At 39.0% G+C, this 18,683-nt stretch overlaps 1 protein-coding gene across 2 annotated transcripts in view; it reads left to right on the top strand.

The window, feature by feature from the left end:
• The window catches only part of plce1 (phospholipase C, epsilon 1), an 82,177-nt gene that overhangs the window by 33,758 nt on the left and 29,736 nt on the right, over window positions 1-18,683 (top strand). For both annotated transcript variants that reach the window (XM_034119360.1, XM_034119359.1), the window contains exons 6-9: window positions 4,589-4,785; window positions 5,470-5,612; window positions 16,376-16,530; window positions 16,622-16,789. In XM_034119360.1, the coding sequence (XP_033975251.1) occupies window positions 4,589-4,785; window positions 5,470-5,612; window positions 16,376-16,530; window positions 16,622-16,789 (663 nt within the window). The remainder of the gene's footprint in view (window positions 1-4,588; window positions 4,786-5,469; window positions 5,613-16,375; window positions 16,531-16,621; window positions 16,790-18,683) is intronic.

Genomic DNA, 18,683 nt, shown 5'->3' with positions numbered 1-18,683 from the left:
TTGTGTTAAATATAAAGGTAGAATTTTAAATAGCAAGAAAAAGCTCTGGTGTTCCTCTATTTTTATATCTTTTTTCAAACTGTCATGAACATTAGTTCTCGATAGGTATGAGGCTTAACGTATCACCTTTTGATGAGTTGTTAAATATTTGGATGCAGCTTCTGTAATAAGAACATAAATACCACACAGCTAGCATCCCCAAAAAAATGTCCTTGCCTCAAAACGTTGTATTTCTACAGCATTGGAGAAATTAGAGCAGGTTGTGTTTGTCATAACTGAACTTAAAGCGTCTCTTGGAACAAATGTCTGTTTTTAACATGTAGCACACACGTATTTTTTTAATATTTCAAACTGCATTAACAGATTTATTTTGGCGACCTGGAAAATTCTTTTTTTTGCAAATACTTACTAGCTTTTATCTCTGCTTTTGTTCTCCTCCTCCTGACAAACATACCTGGCTCTGAAGCTGCAAATTGTTCCACTATGACCCAAAACACAGATCAAATAGTTTGGATTAAATTCTGACTGTAGGAAAAAGAAAATACTTTCTCTTGAACATTATACTGTATCTTCAATATGGACAACATATGCCCGTCATTACAAATTACATTTCTATGCAGCAATGTCAGACAATTACTGTTGTTATATTGATGATCAAAACAGCCTTTGACTTCTGACTGTACAGGGTAAAATGTTGACGGAGGATAAATATTTTTGGAAGTTACTGTAACTTTTTGTAACGGGAGCTCAATCAGTGCAGCTGCCTCAGCACTGCAGCATGTATACGTTACCTTCATAGCTTAAGCCATTAGCATTTCCTGTACACACACAGTGTAACATGATATACAAAGCTTTACTAGTGGCAGCTTATAGCTTTAGTTTTGCTTACTGGCTAAATGGCAAGATCAGTAGAACCGTAACTTACCAGGAAGGAGAACACAATATTGGTATTGGATAACCTTTACTTATGTAATGGAGATGAAATGCAGTTATTGCCTCAATGCCTGAGCTATTAATGCCCTTCTGTCTTTCTGCCTAGTGATCATCATAACTACTGAGATTTAAAAAAAAGTAAACATTAGTCAAAATGTACACATCTGTTAAATGATTACATCATTTCCCTTTTAATGTATGCTATAACCAGCTAATAACTTAGTCACTATATCACACCTTCCCCTTCCTTTACACTTAAGCCTTTCATTTTGATGACAAGGGTACATTTTTTCATCTCATGGTGTCAATTTTGGATTAATTGTCTTGGGACATCTGTGAAACCTGAGAATCAGAAGCTAGTCGACACATTTGTTTCCTCTTACATAAACAGTCTGAAACATCTCCACACTTTGGGAAATACACGTTTGATTATTATGTTTAAGTGTACATACAGTATATACGCTACAATACACTAAACTGATATCTCTCATTATGTCCATGTTTTTGCGTAGAGTTTGAAGATGAGTTTGTTTGTTTGTTTGTGTGTCTGTAAAGAAGACAGCTGCTTTGTGTCCATCAGAAGCAGCACCACATTCCCTGCAGGGTCCTTTGAAGTCAGGCTCTCTTACACACATATACAAACAGCCTTTTTTTGCTTCATTCGTCACCTCATATAGCCCCTCTGTGTGTTGAAGTAGAACTTGCTTTACAGTAGAAGAGTATATCCTTTTATGTCTTTTAATGTTAGGAAAGAGAAGGTTTCACAGGACAAGAAACTGACCTAAACTGGGTATACAAAGTGATTGGATAAAACAAAACACACTATGTTGGTTGTGTTTTTCTGCTTGAATGAGCTACTCAGTTTAGGATTCTTTTTTCTTTCATTGTTGTTGACAACATTTATACAAATCCAAGGGAAAAAACATAGTAATTCTTATTTATTGTCACGATAAATCATTTAAAAATCTTGAATAAAGGCTCTTGAACCACCACAAAAAGTCAATTGAAGTACTTTAATCTTGGTCTGTATTCAAAAATGTATGTGTTTGCTCAATTGAACCTTGAATCAGACAGCAGCTGTTTATTTTTGCCTAGATAAAATGCCTTCATGCCATAACTGCTGTCATAAGCAGGATAGCTTGGGAAGAGACACTGATATTGTATTGGTTGGCAAGGGCATAGTCGTGTAAGTCCATATTTGCTGTTTTTTAATGGCTGTTTGAAGCCACTTGGTAATTCTATTTATTTCTGTTGCGTCATACTTGTTACTGAAATATTCAAGCAATATAAAATAACATATAACCTTATTTTCCCTTAAATCCTTTGGGTATTTCTTGTTTTTATTAGTTACAGGAAAAAACGAAAAATACTGCCCCAATTAACTGATAACCTGCCCATCTAAATACAGTAAATAACAGAGGCATGAAAGCAATCTACGTCCCCGGCCAAGTCGGCTTCTTTGCTTTGTATTAAATGTGGATAAATACACTGTCAATGTGGTAGACTTTATGTCTGTTCACTGGACACGCACAGTCTCTAGATGCTGATAGAAAAAAATATATTTTACCAGAAATATGAGTCGGAGAATGTTCTGGATAAGGGAAGTAATAAAAGGCGCTTTTTGTGTAAACGTGTTAAATCACACTTTCTTTTATTTCATAATGTTTTTGAAAGTTTTGCCTTTTAGTAATAAGCTTGTTGCTGGAATGCAGGTCAATACAGTGTGTGTGTGTGTGTGTGTGTGTGTGTGTGTGTGTGTGTGTGTGTGTGTGTGTGTGTGTGTGTGTGTGTGTGTGTGTGTGTGTGTGTGTGTGTGTGTGTGTGTGTGTGTGTGTGTGTGTGTGTGTGTGTGTGTGTGTGTGTGTGTGTGTGTGTGTGTGTGTGTGTGTGTGTGTGTGTGTGTGTGTGTGTGTGTGTGTGTGTGTGTGTGTGTGTGTGTGTGTGTGTGTGTGTGTGTGTGTGTGTGTGTGTGTGTGTGTGTGTGTGTGTGTGTGTGTGTGTGTGTGTGTGTGTGTGTGTGTGTGTGTGTGTGTGTGTGTGTGTGTGTGTGTGTGTGTGTGTGTGTGTGTGTGTGTGTGTGTGTGTGTGTGTGTGTGTGTGTGTGTGTGTGTGTGTGGCGTGCGGTTGGTTGGTTGGTTGGTTGGTTGGTTTCCTACCTATCCCTCGGGATGGCCCAGATCTGACAACATCTAGGCCTACACCCCATGCAGGAAACCCATCCCACTGAGACAAGTAGCTTACCAAGTTTGTGTGTGTGTGCCACGCTGCTGCCAGCCCTTAATACAAACAGGACATATTTTAAGGACACAGATCCACATGTACTTAATTCTGAGTATTTACACCATAATCCCAGGAGGGTGATGACGTATATATTTTTCCTTCCTGGCAATATTATGAAGCAGTGCTTATTTACACTCAAGCCATTTGTTCTCATTAACCTTGTAATGTGCTTTGTCACCGTTATCGATTTAGTCCAATTCTGCAATATCCACCACAGCAGAAGACATTAGCGGCCACTTAACATCGCCACAAAATGTTGTCGTTATGGCTTTTCTGAGAAATTCAGGTTCACTTAAGGACAACTCAAATCATTTTGGATAAGTGTTTTTCATTTATGTCGGATGGATTTTGTTCCGAGAAGAGTGTGAACTGATGAAGAGGAGGCTTCTCGCTAAGGTCAAAATGTTAAAACTCCTCAGTGACGTCTCTTCTTTCTCTCTTTCCTCCCACGTTCCTTTTCTCCATCTCCCCATTATTCTCCTTCTCTTTATACCTACATTGACACTTTCTCTCCAGATCCCTTGCCCGACATTCTTCCTATCCTTAAGTGTCTCAGTGGTATTTCTATCTATTCATTTTCTCTTTTCACGCTTTGAGAGGAAATTGCTTTGAGAGGAAATGGCTTCCGATAATGAGCACAGCAGAGGAGCTGATGAGAATGACCTCTGATTCAGATGTTGTATAACAGTCTGAAAGGTGGAAAACAGCAGCGGATGAGGTGATTTCTACCCGAGCGCTCTTGAACCCCTCTTTCGTCTCAGTTATTTTGCTAAAGGTCACCTATTATACAAAATCCACTTTTTCATGTCTTTTATACATAAATATGTGTCCTCTCTGTGTAAAGAGATTCTGAAAGTTTCTTTTCGTCCTGATCCATTTATATAAAAACCTGTCTGAAAATGAGCTGATCAGATTTTGGCCATTTTATGATGTTATAACGATTTTTTGGCTTGTGTAACCATTAGCCAATCACCAACCAAGGTAACACCCCCAACCACACCTGAATCTCCTCCTAGAGCACCATTGTGTTCTTTTTAACCAAATATCTCTCAGAGGGGCGTGGGGAGTGGCTCCTTATTTTCATCTAAAGTAACAGACAGAGAATCAGCACTTTTGAAACAGGGCTGAAACAGAGGGGATTATGGGATGCTGCAATGATCTGTTTGGTTTTGAGCCAAACACTTCAGAGACATGTTTTGTATATATCTGAGACCTATAATATATTGATGAAAAAGAGTATAAAAGGGGACCTTTAAGGCTGGTAATGTAGGATTGGCTTTACCTCTTCATCCTGTTATAACTGCGGAAATGTATTTATATAAATATAACTTTCATTTAAAGTAGGTGACCAATGTGTCAATTACTTCCTCAACAGGTTAACAACTATGTGCAGGACAGAGAGGAGCTCAACCTGATTCATCCCGCCAAAAAGCTCCTGCTGTCTCTTCCTGGATGTGTGTGTCTCAGGGAGTCTCGCTGGCTATCCAACGCTGTCAGCAGCAGCAGCCCAGCCGGACCGGACCCTCACCCCCGCCTCCATCACTGCTTCTGTCAGCCTTTCTATCCACATAGGTTTGTAGCCATTTTCGTCTTATTTAGTATTTCTTAATGTAACATCAATTCTTTTAGCCCATCATGTTAAGAAGAAAACCTAAAGAGACTGGAACTGTGTTTGGTATTAACAATTATACATTTAGACAATTAATAGAGGTTGAAAGCAGCATTACACTTGACAAATGATACTGTTTCTTATTGCATAATGTCATCTGTGTTGGTCAAACGGACTGCACCTTTGGTTAGAGAGGTCACTTAAGAAATGCACTCTATAAACCAAGGATAATATATTGAAATCTTTGCACTTGGCACTATAGATCAAACCAAACAATCAATTTGACTGTATCATCTTTAAGGAATCATGATGATCTGTGTCTTCTGCAATTGTATTGACCAAAAACAATGATTAAAGTATAATAATGAAGATTAAGTTAGGATATGTGGGACAGACAGTACATTTAACGTTTTTGATCTAAGAGGGTGAGCTGATGGGAAGTAGTTCAGTATGAAATGCAAGAGTCTCACTATGCAGCTCTCTTAATGTACAAGTGGGACATTTCAACTGGATTTATAAAGCAACGGGAAGCCGGTGAAGACAAGTGATGTAAGACAATAAGAAGGCTGTCATGCTGCAGCATTCGGCCCTGAATGTCTTAGAATCACAGCCAAAATAAAAGACTCTTTGTTGTTTCCACTTTCTAGGTTTTATCGTGCCTGTGTGCAGAGGACGTCGGCGTGCTCCCTGCTGACCGGAGCCCTGCTGGAGGCCACAGCTGCTCTCGGGTCCCGCTCCTCCCTGCCCTGCCCTTTACCCCAGATCCCCAACTGCCACGCCGTGCTGAAAGGTGGGTGTCATACTTCAGTAGAAAATGTCTATATGTGTGTTTAAGTGTGCAAACCCAACTCATGTATTGATAAGCAAACAGTTTTACATCATACAACGTGTGTTCCAATAAAAGCCCAATTCGTACATACAGTATGAAAACCTGATGACAAGTGAAGCAGAGACTTTGGGGAGAACATCTTTGTGTCTGAGTGGAGAAGATTCTCACTGTTCCCCTGTGGTCTACGGCTCCGATCTTTTCTCTTCCTCTCCGTTCTTTTCCCACACGGCTCTTTACTACCCACAGCGGGTTTTGGGTCGGTCCATCACGTCTGTAGTTGATCCCAGTGGTTGCACTTTCCTTCTTCTTTTCTCTATATTTCCTTTGCTGTCCTTTCTCACTACTTATACCATCCTTTCCCACTTTCTCCTTTTCTCTCTCCATCTCTCTCTGCTCCATTGTACAGTTTAGACACACATGCACACACAACGCTAAAGTGGTGTAAGATGCACAGGAAGAAGAAAAAGCCTCCTGACATCACAGGGTCCACTTAACACTGATGCACATGCACACACCAGGTTATGTCTTAACATCTGAAAAGAGGTGATATGCACGTACTCCTCTGTAGAATCTCTCTGTCCTGGTGAGAAAGACATGAAAAGTAAATGATGAAATGTAATGAGACAATCTAAATAGACACATCCGCATCATGTCAATTGTATCTCACCCTTTCTGTGTCTCCTCTGCCTGACTCTGCACATGACTTCATTTCCCAGCCAATCAGGTTGTCGCTCTGTTGCTCAGCTGGTAACTCTCTGTCCACCTTCTCTACAATCATGTTACGTATGACATAAATGTAAGCCGATCCTGACATTAACTACAACTGGCTTTGGTCCAGGGGACAGGCTGTCTCTGGCGAGATCAAGGAGACGCACGCATACACAAACACATATTCACCGATCACACACACACACACACACACACACACACACACACACACACACACACACACACACACACACACACACACACACACACACACACACACACACACACACACACACACACACACACACACACACACACACACACACACACACACATGATTATTTGTGTGTGTCTCTCTGTGACTTGCTATATTATTATCAATCATGTTGACAAAAAAACGTAATGATTTATCAGACAAGCTAATGGGGTAAAATAGAAATATCTTAGACACACACACACACACTCATACAGCACATATCTTTACCATGACATCGTGTTCTGTTCTAATAGGTGTTGCGGGGAACAGAATAGAGGCAGACACGCACACACATAGCAGCTTAGAAGTCTTGGCAGGACTCGGACTTCATATGCACACACACTGCGCATGAGCATTACCTAAGACAAGACATATCAACTTTTTTTTAAAGTTATCTGTTTCCCATCTGACATTCACCTCTGCCTGCCATTTGAAATATTTGACCTTTAGTTGACCAGAAAGCTGTTTCTGAATCCATACATGAAAATGTTCCTGTAGCAAAGTTTTAGATTTGCTTGAAATCTTGAAAAAATTCAACAAGATATTTTAGTTTAAGACATTGTTTGTAAAGTGAAAATAATCATCAGATTTCATCAAAGACTTTTGATTATCCTGGAGTTTTTGGAAGGTATGACATACTGTAAGTTTCAAGTGAGATCGTGCTTGTGCAGTTCTTTCTTACCATTTATGGTGTAATTCCGCTATTCAGTCTTTTGACATCATAAACTGCTATTATTCTATGTTAGTGAAAAAGCTCTTTCTAAATCTAACTTATGTTATTTAGTTTCAAATGGATATGCACAACATAAGATCCATTCAAACCTGCCAGCAGAAAACAGTGTGAATGAACTACGATTATGTCAGGCGTTTTAAAGATTAACAGACAAAGAGCCTGCGTCTGTGTATTGATCGCACAACCTTGAAAATAAGATGTTCCATTTGCCCCGTTGAATAACAGAACTTTATTTTCTTTTTAGTTCTTACCAGTGTTTGCTAGCTTTTCAAACTGAATCGAAGGTTCAATTTGTCATATAAAACTGACATGGTTGAAATAGACATTAATAAACAGTGGTAGAAAATGAAATGTTTTCATCCAAGGTCTATACGTCACCTCTATAGAAAAGCCTTTGCATGTTCTTTCTATACATTCCCTCTCCTCTTTCTATTTGCCTTCGAAAAAAGGATGAATAAAACCTATTTATGGTGGAGGTCACAGGTTCAGACGTATTTTCCTGTGAAGGACTTAGTATTGATAAAAAAATGTGTTCGTGCCAGCAGTCGTTTTACATTCAGGATAGTCTTTACACTAATAGAAAATCAAACTGGTTGAAGTGGTTTCAATTGTCATATTCAATGTCCGTGTGCTTCATATTTTCGATAAAGTAGCTAAAATAATTGCATTAGTTAAGTATCCATTTCATAATAACAAGTTTTTTTACTAATCGCTAGGGCCCAATAAGTCAGACTATGTTATATGGAGGTTGTTTTTATGACAAAACACCTCAATTTGTTCATGTTTGTTTTCCTATTTTCATTGCTTTCCCACCCTGTATTAACAAGGTGTTTTGGATTCAGTATAGTGGTAGCAACACTTGGACTTGAAGTCAAATGTTACATTTTTTATAAAAAGGCTCTTGAAAATACTAAGACTACCAGGATAATCTCCTTGCCAACCGTGGTATATTCTTAGAGTTTAAAGTAGTGAGTGAGAGCTGAAGTGTTTAGACGTTCCTTACATGCATCATCCATTGTCATGATCTGAAAGCATTTTGCGGGTTCCTCTGATGTGTGTGAATGACAGCAAAAGCTTGCTTTGGTAGCAAAGCAGTCATTTGGTTGAAGTAGCAGGTCAAGAGGAATGTTTTGGAGAGATAAATAATGCTTAACAGGTTGAGTTGACACATGTCTGGGTCATTACCACAGGCTTTTGTTATGAGGGTAAACTAGCAACACCTATAAAGACAAATTCAGATTGTTAATGGGGTGAGACAAGGGTAGGGTCAAGGTTGTTTTTCGGTGTTAAATATGGTTGATCTTCAAGGCTTTGAGAGGAATAGTTTTCATTAAAGCATATGTTTGAAAATGCATTTGTTTGAAGTACTTTTAATGTAAGCATGGGTTTTGCAATACCCTAGATATCATTATGCTGATCATAATAATGAAGCGTGCCTTTAGGTCTCTGGAGTTTTTGTCATTTTTCAAATTGTGGATGTCTGATTTTGGGATGAAATGCCTTCATCTCCCGTTGACCCCTTTACTCTCGAGTATACACAGTTTGTAATTATTGAAGAAAAACTCTACCAAGGACCACTGGGATTTAGCCATTTTCATGTGAACTGTAAATGGGAGTGGTTTAAGTGCTTTTCTTGACCTCGTTTCCTTTGTAGCACAATTTAGTGTACTGCTAAAGGAAGTAGCAAGCTCAGCAATAGACTGATGTCTTTCTTTTTTCCTCCTTCTTTCTTTCTCTCTCTTCCTCTCGGTCCACATTGTACATTGTGTTGCCTGCTAGCACTGACAGCAGATGTGGTGGGGAATCAAACTGAAGGGAAGTCTCAAGGATTTCAAGAGCACATATTGTTTACATGGCCATAATTGCTAAAAATACTTATCTGAACGCATTAAGGCTGGACTACGACTTTTTTCTTCACATGTGAAAACTAGCTAAGATAATATTTTGAAAAAGATAACGGTTGGACAACCCTGATAGCTCTTGTTTTGACAAATAACAGCATGTTTTTGAATGTGGTTATATTGTTACACCTACAGTAGGTTGCTCTTTTATTGTAGCAGACTTTGATTTTTAGACATCTTTTCTAAACAAATGATACATAATAAGTATGTCAGTGAATCTTACGAAGGTAATGTGCCTTATCCAACATAAATATACAGTCTAGTAAAGAGTTTTTGTTAAGTGCCATCCTTAGTTTGCTTTACTTGTTGTTTTAAAACCCAAACACTCAAATTAGCTTAATGTAAAACAGAAAATGCAAAACATCTTCAGATTCAAAACACTGTGACCCAAGAATACATGTAGATTTTTTTTAAATTGGATTAAAGTATAATATAGTTGGGTGGTTAATTGGTGTTATGATATTTCTGTCAATAGAATAAGCCACTTGTTTCAGCTCTTGTGCAGTAACCACAAAAATACATTACATACTTATTTAGAAGTATCATATAAACACTTCAGTTATCAGCACCTTACTGCGACTCATAATAGGAATATTCCTTTCCAAATATACAAATAAATACAATTTCAATTCAGTGATCCTGTGTATAATAGGATACTATGAGAAAAAAAGATGGGGGGACATTTTTTTTAATCTATTGTTATTGCCTATGTCTTCTGCACTCTGTCCATATGAGTGTGTGTGTTATCACTGTGTGTGTGTGTGTGTGTGTGTGTGTGTGTGTGTGTACATGTAGCTGGATGGTCTGCCTGGTTTAACTGTAGCACATGGCTGTGAACTATGTATGGTGTCAGTGAAGAGGGGGTGGGAGAAAAGGGGAGAGAGAGAGAGAGAAGGATAGTGAATGCAGTCAAGAGAAAGAGCAAGGACTGACTGCTGATAAGAAAAGGGAAAGAAGCCAGGTGAGTGAAAAAGACACAAAGATACAGGGTGAATTCAAGAGAGAGTTAGACATGGAGTGAGGGAGAAAGGGAGAGAGGGAGAGCAGAGTGAGAGAGAGAGAGCAGCTGCAGGAGAGACGGCACTGAGGGTGCGAATGTGGACAAGTGTACTCTGGTGGCTCCGGCTCTGTCAGAGTGGACGCAGCAACCATGAAGCACTCTCACAGAGCGGACTACAAGCTGATCAGTGAGTACAGGAAATGTGAGTTACTGTATGGCTGCCTGTGTATTCCCAAAACCTGTAAGAAATGATAACATTTACTGAGTACATATGAAATAGGTCTGTCTGTATTTGTTTCTAAATGTAGTGTCTTTATGTTTGATAATTAAAACTACTGTTTGTTTTCTATTGTGGAGACCACTTAGGTGTTATGCATATCAGAAATCAAAGGGGAACTTGTTTGCATGATAATCATTGACTCTGATTGTGATAGCGAGCCATTTGCTCTGCTGGGTGTTAAAGGAGACATATTACATTTTTAGTGGGATTCAAATTAGATTTCTTGGTTTGTTCTTGGCTATCGGTGTTGATATTGACTTGAATTGTATTAACTCCTAAAGCTTCATTGTTAAAATAATGTTCTGTGGAATATGTAGCCATTGCATGTTACCTTTTATTTTTGTTTTCCAATTTATGTCAAATGCTGGCTCACAGTATCACAGTGTGTCTTACTTAATTTGTGACATTTATATTCTCCTTAAATTCAGTCTTTCATATTGGTTTAAATATATATATCAAATATCCCTGGACCTGATTGATTGTGTTACCTTTTTTACTTTTTAATTTTGCGTATTAAATTACAACATTGTATGAACTTCTAAATTCAAAAAAACATATTCACCAACAGCCTGGGATCTCTAGTATTCAGAATAATCTCACAGGGACAGTAACATTGTGATCTAATTTAAACTTAGATTTTTTTTTACTTTTGGTAAGGATTTTTTGTTGTCGTTTTTCGGATTGTTTGTTTGTTTGCCAGCAACATTACGGAAAAAACCACCGCCTTGATTTTCATGAAAATGTCAAGGGGTGCAAGGTTGTAGAATGGGCAAAGGAAAAACCTATTAAACATGGGAATGGATCCATAAAACAGGGCAGATACACATTTTATTTAGGACTATAGGACATTTGGCTTTGGCAGAGGTGTGCGCTCTCTGAGTGCCCTTCTACTTTCTTTAAGTGATGGATGATGCAGCAGTTTGGAAAACTGTGTGTGAGGATGTTCAATGTGTCCCCTTCATACCAGAAACGTGACAGTCAAGAATCTCAGGATCTCTTGGCAACGTCACACTGAGTTGACCCCGAGAGCTTTTGTCACACATGGCTGTGGATACGTTTTGTCTCTGTGGATACAGTATGACACCTTACAGTCAGAAACGGAGTGACCTGTGTTACATCTGATTTGTGTCAAGTCACAGTAAAGTTACACAGAAAAAGCTAATTTACATATCAATATATCCTGTGCAAATATACAGTTTAGTATATGTGCCTTTTAAAAAATCTCATCAAATGTACTTTCACTTGAAAAACTCAATTATGTGACACATTCATTGCTCTAATTTGACATTTGGATTCATAACAAAGAGCCTTTTGTTTAATCTCTCCAAACTTCTTATCTACATCACGTTTTTTTGTCCTCCCCACCAAGAAAGAGAGAACAACTAAATGTTATATCTATGTCTGCACGTGGTTCTGTGCGCCTATCTGATTCCAGACGGAGACTGAAAGCTGTCGGATGGATCAATGTTTATTGCTTCTGCGGTGGCTGTGTGGGTCTGTGTATACGGTTGCATGTGTGTGTTATGATTCTTTGGTTTTGTATGTTTATGCATGCTGCTGTGCATATGCTAGTTTGTTTTGCTACTACTTGTTGATTTGTATGTGTGTCTACGACCATGAATGGATGCTGTCTAATGCTACAGTGTGGCTGGAGAGATTTGAATGGATGTTTTTTTATTGTTTGTCTTCAGCAGTGTTTGAAAATCTGAATAAATCAGATTAAACTTTGTTCCAGATTTGCATTTGTGGTGATGCAACATTACAGTAGTTCAGATATCAGACAGTTTAATCCCCCACACAAAACCGGAAAACAAAATAAGATTGTTGATATTGTCAAGAGGAAGTCATTTTAAATGTATTATGATATGTATAGGTTCAAAGGGCTAATCTAACGGTCCTCGGGCTGTTTGTGCTGCACCTGTTTGAGTGCCCTAAATACTCCAGCGGAGGAGTTGTCATCAGCTCTAAACGTGTGTGTGTGTGTGTGTGTGTGTGTGTGTGTGTGTGTGTGTGTGTGTGTGTGTGTGTGTGTGTGTGTGTGTGTGTGTGTGTGTGTGTGTGTGTGTGTGTGTGTGTGTGTGTGTGTGTGTGTGTGTGTGTGTGTGTGTGTGTGTGTGTGTGTGTGTGTGTGTGTGTGGTGTGTGTGTGTGTGTGTGTGTGTGTGTGTGTGTGTGTGTGTGTGTGTGTGTGTGTGTGTTGTGTGTGTGTGTGTGTGTGTTGTGTGTGTGTGTGTGTGTGTGTGGTGTTGTGTGTGTGTGTGTGTGTGTGTGTGTGTGTGTGTGTGTGTGTGTGTGTGTGTGTGTGTGTGTGTGTGTGTGTGTGTGTGTGTGTGTGTGTGTGTTTCCGGTTCCTTTCCTCTGGTTGGTAAACATACCTCAGCGATTAACACAATGAACAAAACCAACCTCAAAGCAGTGTTGGAAGATATCACCTGTATCCTTTCAGATTGAGTTTCATGTCTTACAGTGTTGGCCATCAGTCAGTTATTGGTTGATGGTCATTGGATTTCACTGAATGAGACATTGATTTAGTATTTTGTTATCCATATATAATTGTGTTTTGGTGGTGGTGAAAGTACATTTGCTGTTGCTATAATTAGAGGGTAGAGCTCCTGCTTCAAATTGTATAGAGTAAATCATCATATAAGAAATCGTTTTTTTTGCTCTGCTTTTACAATTGTATTCCTCTTGATATGTTTTTATATGCACCAAATATACACCAAAGCACATTCTCTGTAATGTGTAAACTTACCTGGTACTAAACCTGATTCTGATCATGACATGAGTGTCTTACCTTTTGACAAATAATTCATACCATTAAACAACACTTATCGCTGCAATGTTTCAGCTTCAGTGAGGTCTTATGGACACTAGTGATGCAGACATCAACACAGTTTAAGTTCTTACTCTTAATGTTCATTAATTGATGAATGATTTACAGAACTACACACATGCAGCACTAATCTACCCTCTGAAAAGACAGACATACAAAATTAAATACTGAAATGCTGTTTTTAATAATATATCCACCACATGCTCTGTTAATGGCATGCCATCTGCTAAATCAGAAATGTCATGAAATATATAGAAATCAAAGCCACCACCGGCACAGCGGATGGGTATTTGTATTCAGCATGCATAGCACATGAGAACCCATGCATAGAAATGGGCGATCATGGTCTATTAGTCCAGGTTCATGTTCCCTCAGCAGGAGTGCAGTATGCTCAGTATTGCTCATCAGTGTTCCTCTAACTACTTTTATTACATTGTTTCTCATGAGTCGACCGCAGATTATATTAGAAACACTTATCACCATCACTGGAATCCACAGTCTCATTCCATTCAGCTTTAAATGTTTATTTATCTGTCGTCAAAAATGATATTGCACAGTTGTGTGAAGAAGGAGCACATTGATAAAGCACATAGCAATTTATTTTATACATTATATAACATATTTTCTTAATCATTGATTCTATTTTGGGAGCCTTGGTTTCGATACGAAACAGTGTGATTTTAAAAATGAAGGGTCTTTGGCATTTTTTAAGAATCAACATTTATAAAACGTTATATAAACCACAGTTGTTTTTATTAACTCTTAACATATTGTGGTTGGGATTTTCTTTTTTCTGTATCAATGCACATTTGCTTTTTAATCAATTCTTCAGAATCTCTTAGGGCCTTTTTCTTGTTTGAAAGCTTTATCTGCCAGTGTGTTCCCTAGCTTAAAGGAGGAATAAATGAATTACTAAATCTTCAACAGCGTCATTAAATTCATATCACTTAATTCTAGCTGTCTCCATTTCCACTTCAAAAGGTTAGCATGTGAAAACAGCTCCAGACCAGATAGGAAGATATATTGCTCATATGCTTGGTTTTAAACTGTACTAAAATCTTCATGACATGTTTTCTAATAAGATAATAAAACATGGTTAATGACCTTCCACAGTTTTCTATTCTAATTTAACAGCAGTTCAACTAAAAGTATCTGTTTTTGACAGTAACTAAAACACATTTCCAATGGATGAAAGTTCAAATCTTAACTATGTGGTTTGATTTAACACTTTTACTTAGGTTTGTGTTATAAGTTGGAGCTGTACATTTCTCTACCATTACACTTTTTGGAAATCTCTCAGTAAAAGGGCTTTTTCTCCAGTTTGCAACTTTATTTAAAGTCCATATATTTAATTTTGTCTCAAGAGATCAGGCTCTCTCTTCTCAGTTGTCAAATCGTGTTTGTTCTTTGTACAATTGGGTGCACAAATGTCAAGATATTTTGCAGGCCTGGACATTATAGAGGAACCATCATTCATAACCTGTAGTCTGTCTCTGTGTGTAACATTTAAAGGATTCAGTGGATTACGCTGTCTCTGTAACTGTGATAGATAGCTCACACCTGCAGCACAGTGTAAACTACAACATATCCACTATATCTACTTATCCCTTCCTTCCTCTCTATCTCATCTCTTTCCCTTTCTCCTGTCTCTCTTCTGCTGTCCTTTTTCTCCTATTTTCTTGCATTTTCAAATTATTGTTCTTTTCTTTGTTCCACCTTTTCTTGGTCTGTCCTTGAATACAGTAACCAATTAAGGTTTATCTTATTCTTTGCTTCTTTGTTCCCTTCCTTTGTCACTTCTCGTTGTTTCTGAAGTGTCTCTTGTGCACAGTAGGTCTCTGTGTTCTTAGTTCGTTACAGAAGCTGCAGGCCGGATCCACAAATCAAACTGTGTAAATAAGCAAAATTTGCCCCTGCAGAGCGGTCACTGCTGTTGCCATGGCTACCTGTTGCACATCTCAAGAGTTACCAAGGACAACCTATAAGTGTGTGTTCGTATATGTCTATGCATACACAGTGTGTGGTTGCGAGAGGGGACCAGGTGTGTTTCTGTGTGTGTGTGAATGAACAGACCAAATCTGTCTAATTCCTGGAGGTCAATCTATTTGATGAACTATTTCTTGCATTCATGATATAATACAGTAAATATGTTATAACTCACTTATTTTAAACACTACTCTGCTAAACAGATCTTAGCAAATACCGTTTAGATTAAAGGTGTCAGGTTCTTTTGTAATGGCTTGTATTTGAGGACATTTATTGGTTTTTGTTGTAGAATAATTCCCCACTGAGTAGAATATGTTTTCGTTTCTATGATCAAAATGCAGTCCCTGAAACCATTCCTGGAAAAGCTCCTGCGCTGGAAAATCCTGTTTATGTGGCATTCATCCCGACAATGTACAGTATGTCTACCTGGCAGCACCAGTGTAGAAAATGTCCATTAGTCCTTTGTTAGCAGAGATGAGGACAGGTTTGCATATGTGTGTGTGTAAACAGACAGACTAATGGATCCAACTGAAATCCAAACACAGGAACTGGCAGGTGATCAATGCTGTTCACTTCTGGAGGGTGAAGTGTGCAGGCCTCTCTTGGCTGGACGGGGGGGGGGGGGGTAGTAGAGAGAATGTGGTATGCAGGGATTGATGGATCAGAAGACTCGAGGCATTCGGGTTAATCCTGAAAAAGAGATGCACATTTCAATGAGGCTTAAAACTTCTTATGGTGAGAGAGAAAATGTCTCCCTTTGACTCCCTTCTCTGGTTTCTGCTTTTGAATTTCTCGTATGAACAACAGCAGTCTCTTCTTCCCTTGTGTGTACCTAGAGGCAACCCATCCACCCTCTTTGCGTCTATTAACTCTCACCTCTTCTCCTTTTAGTGAGTTCAACAGCTTTTTCTCTCACCATAGAATACCAGCTCAATGGTGATGTGTTGTGTAAAAGTAAGATCAGGAATGTAAACGTCTTGATCTCTTTTCTCATGTCTTTCTTGCTCCTTTTTTCCCCGCCCATGCAGAGCGTCAGCTGGCCAACAGTATGACCAGCAGCGGCTCTCTGCCTCCCAGTGTCAGTGGGATCAGTAAGGAGCTGGCAGACGTGCGTCACCTTGTTCAGTTCCCCGAGGAGATCGCCTGCATCCTCACCGAGCAAGAGCAGCAGCTTTACCAGCGGGTGAGAGGACGCAAACACATGTCTGGGAAAAATGTGAGTTTAAATGAGCAGAATTAATAATAAATTCACATTTGTCTGTTTCTTTCTGTAGGTCTTTCCTCTGGACTACCTCTGTTTTCTTACTCGAGACCTGGGCAGTCCCGAGTGTCAAAGCAAGCGCCACCCTAACCTCAAGGCCTCGCTGTCTGTGCCCGCCATGCCTACCCAGAGTGCTCAGCGAAGCAACGCTGTGGAGGACCTGGTGGCACGATTCAATGAGGTGAGGAGACCAGTTTACAGCATTAACACGCATTCAACTAATCATTTAAAAAGTGGCAGATTCATTTCAAGACAAATTGCTAATTGTTTCAGCTGTACTTCAAACCTAACATCCAAATGTTCTTCCCTTTTAATTGTGGAACATTTAAGGGTTTTATAGGCTGTGATTCATCTCTTATTAAAGTCAGCCTACAGTATATCTCACAAGCTCAGTTTTTACTACAGGATTTTAGTGGGATGAGCTCACTTTGGAATCTGTGATACCAATCAGCAAGCTGTGGAGTGACTCCTGAATGGCTTGAATAACTTTTTAAACAAGACCTCATGGAGATGTTATTCATGTTGATGAGAGCACTTCTTAACTATTGGGAACATATTGATAGAAAAACAGTGCGTGAGTGCCCTTTAGGGACCCCCCCCCCCCTTAATGACATCATCAGAGACAGTGGAAATGCGTGTATTGCTATTTGATATAAATGTGAAAGCATAGCAGAGCAGTAATTGTGTTTTCCTTCAGCTGGATTTGCGTTGTGGTATTTGCCTTGCGAGTCATACCAACTTATCAGCTCAAGACTGATGCAGTGTGATGCGTGCACACACACACACACACACACACACACACCACACACACACACACACACACACACACACACACACACACACACACACACACACACACACACACACACACACACACTCACACACTCACAGAGGTGTACTGTAAGTTGGCTGAAGTTACTCTCTGGGGCATTGTGTCTTTTATGGTGAGTGACTTTGAGAATAAACAACCACAACATTGCACTGCCGAGAAAGAGAAAGCGAGACAGGGCGAGATTGATCGGTAATTATGATGTCATCTTTAGGTTGCATGCCTCTCACATCAGCTGGTTTTCATTTAAGTCAGCGAGAGGAGAGACACAAAAAAAATCAAAGGCGCATTGTAGCCATATATGGGCACAATGGAACAAGAGTCAAATGACAACAGCAATTCTCCCTTTGAAGACCCCGATGAAGCTGGCTTTAAATTGGGAATCTCTCCAAAGAAGATGAGATAGTGTCGAGGCGTCCGTCTTGTACCATGACTCACTGTGGTCAGTGTTAGGCCAAATATTTACAAAAAATGTGTTAAGCATCTTGCAACTTTTTGAATGAACTGTTATATATTCACCGGATCTCCCTGCTTTTATTCTTTGACAACTTGTATTATTGGCAGCATTAACAACACAGCTGAACCGTTATTTAACACAAAAAAAGTTGAACATTTATTTCGTTTTTAAGCCATTTTTTAACCAAAAAAGCAAAATATTTTGATAACATATTTGAATTATTTTAGCCTTGTTTGTTGTAGTTTTTTTGCCTTTTTGTTGAACTTTGTTGAACTTAATGAAAATAGTTAAGTTGAAGCCTTTGTAATGGTTACTTATTCTTTACTAGGCTTCGGTCTCCTTTTTTATTAATTCATTCCCAACAAGAGATATTCTCTACAGTATAGATGACTTAATTGGGTTTCACGGTTTTAAGCTTTTACATGTTTAACTTTTAAGGGATTTGACTGACAACATTTATATTCATAGATAACATTTTAATCTTGTCCATTTTTAATCTGTGTATGGGAGTGAGTGATTGTAGTAAGCAGGGTGGAAAGCATGGCAGGAGAACATTTGGAGTCAGGGAGGAGTGAGAAGTTTGGGCCCCTGTCTCAAGTGTTTAGCTCTGACAGGACCACTATGTGTTCATGTGTTGACTTTGTCATAGCTCTCTGTCAACCTTGGTTCTGTAATCATGTATCAAGGATAAACTGACCCTCATAGTTCAACTAATAACACACACACACACACACACACACACACACACACACACACAGATGGAGACAGCCAGACGGACAAACAGATGGA

The sequence above is a fragment of the Trematomus bernacchii genome, unplaced genomic scaffold (genome assembly GCF_902827165.1).
Source record: "Trematomus bernacchii unplaced genomic scaffold, fTreBer1.1, whole genome shotgun sequence".
Classification (NCBI taxonomy): domain Eukaryota; kingdom Metazoa; phylum Chordata; class Actinopteri; order Perciformes; family Nototheniidae; genus Trematomus; species Trematomus bernacchii.
This window is presented reverse-complemented; position numbering and strand designations above follow the sequence as displayed.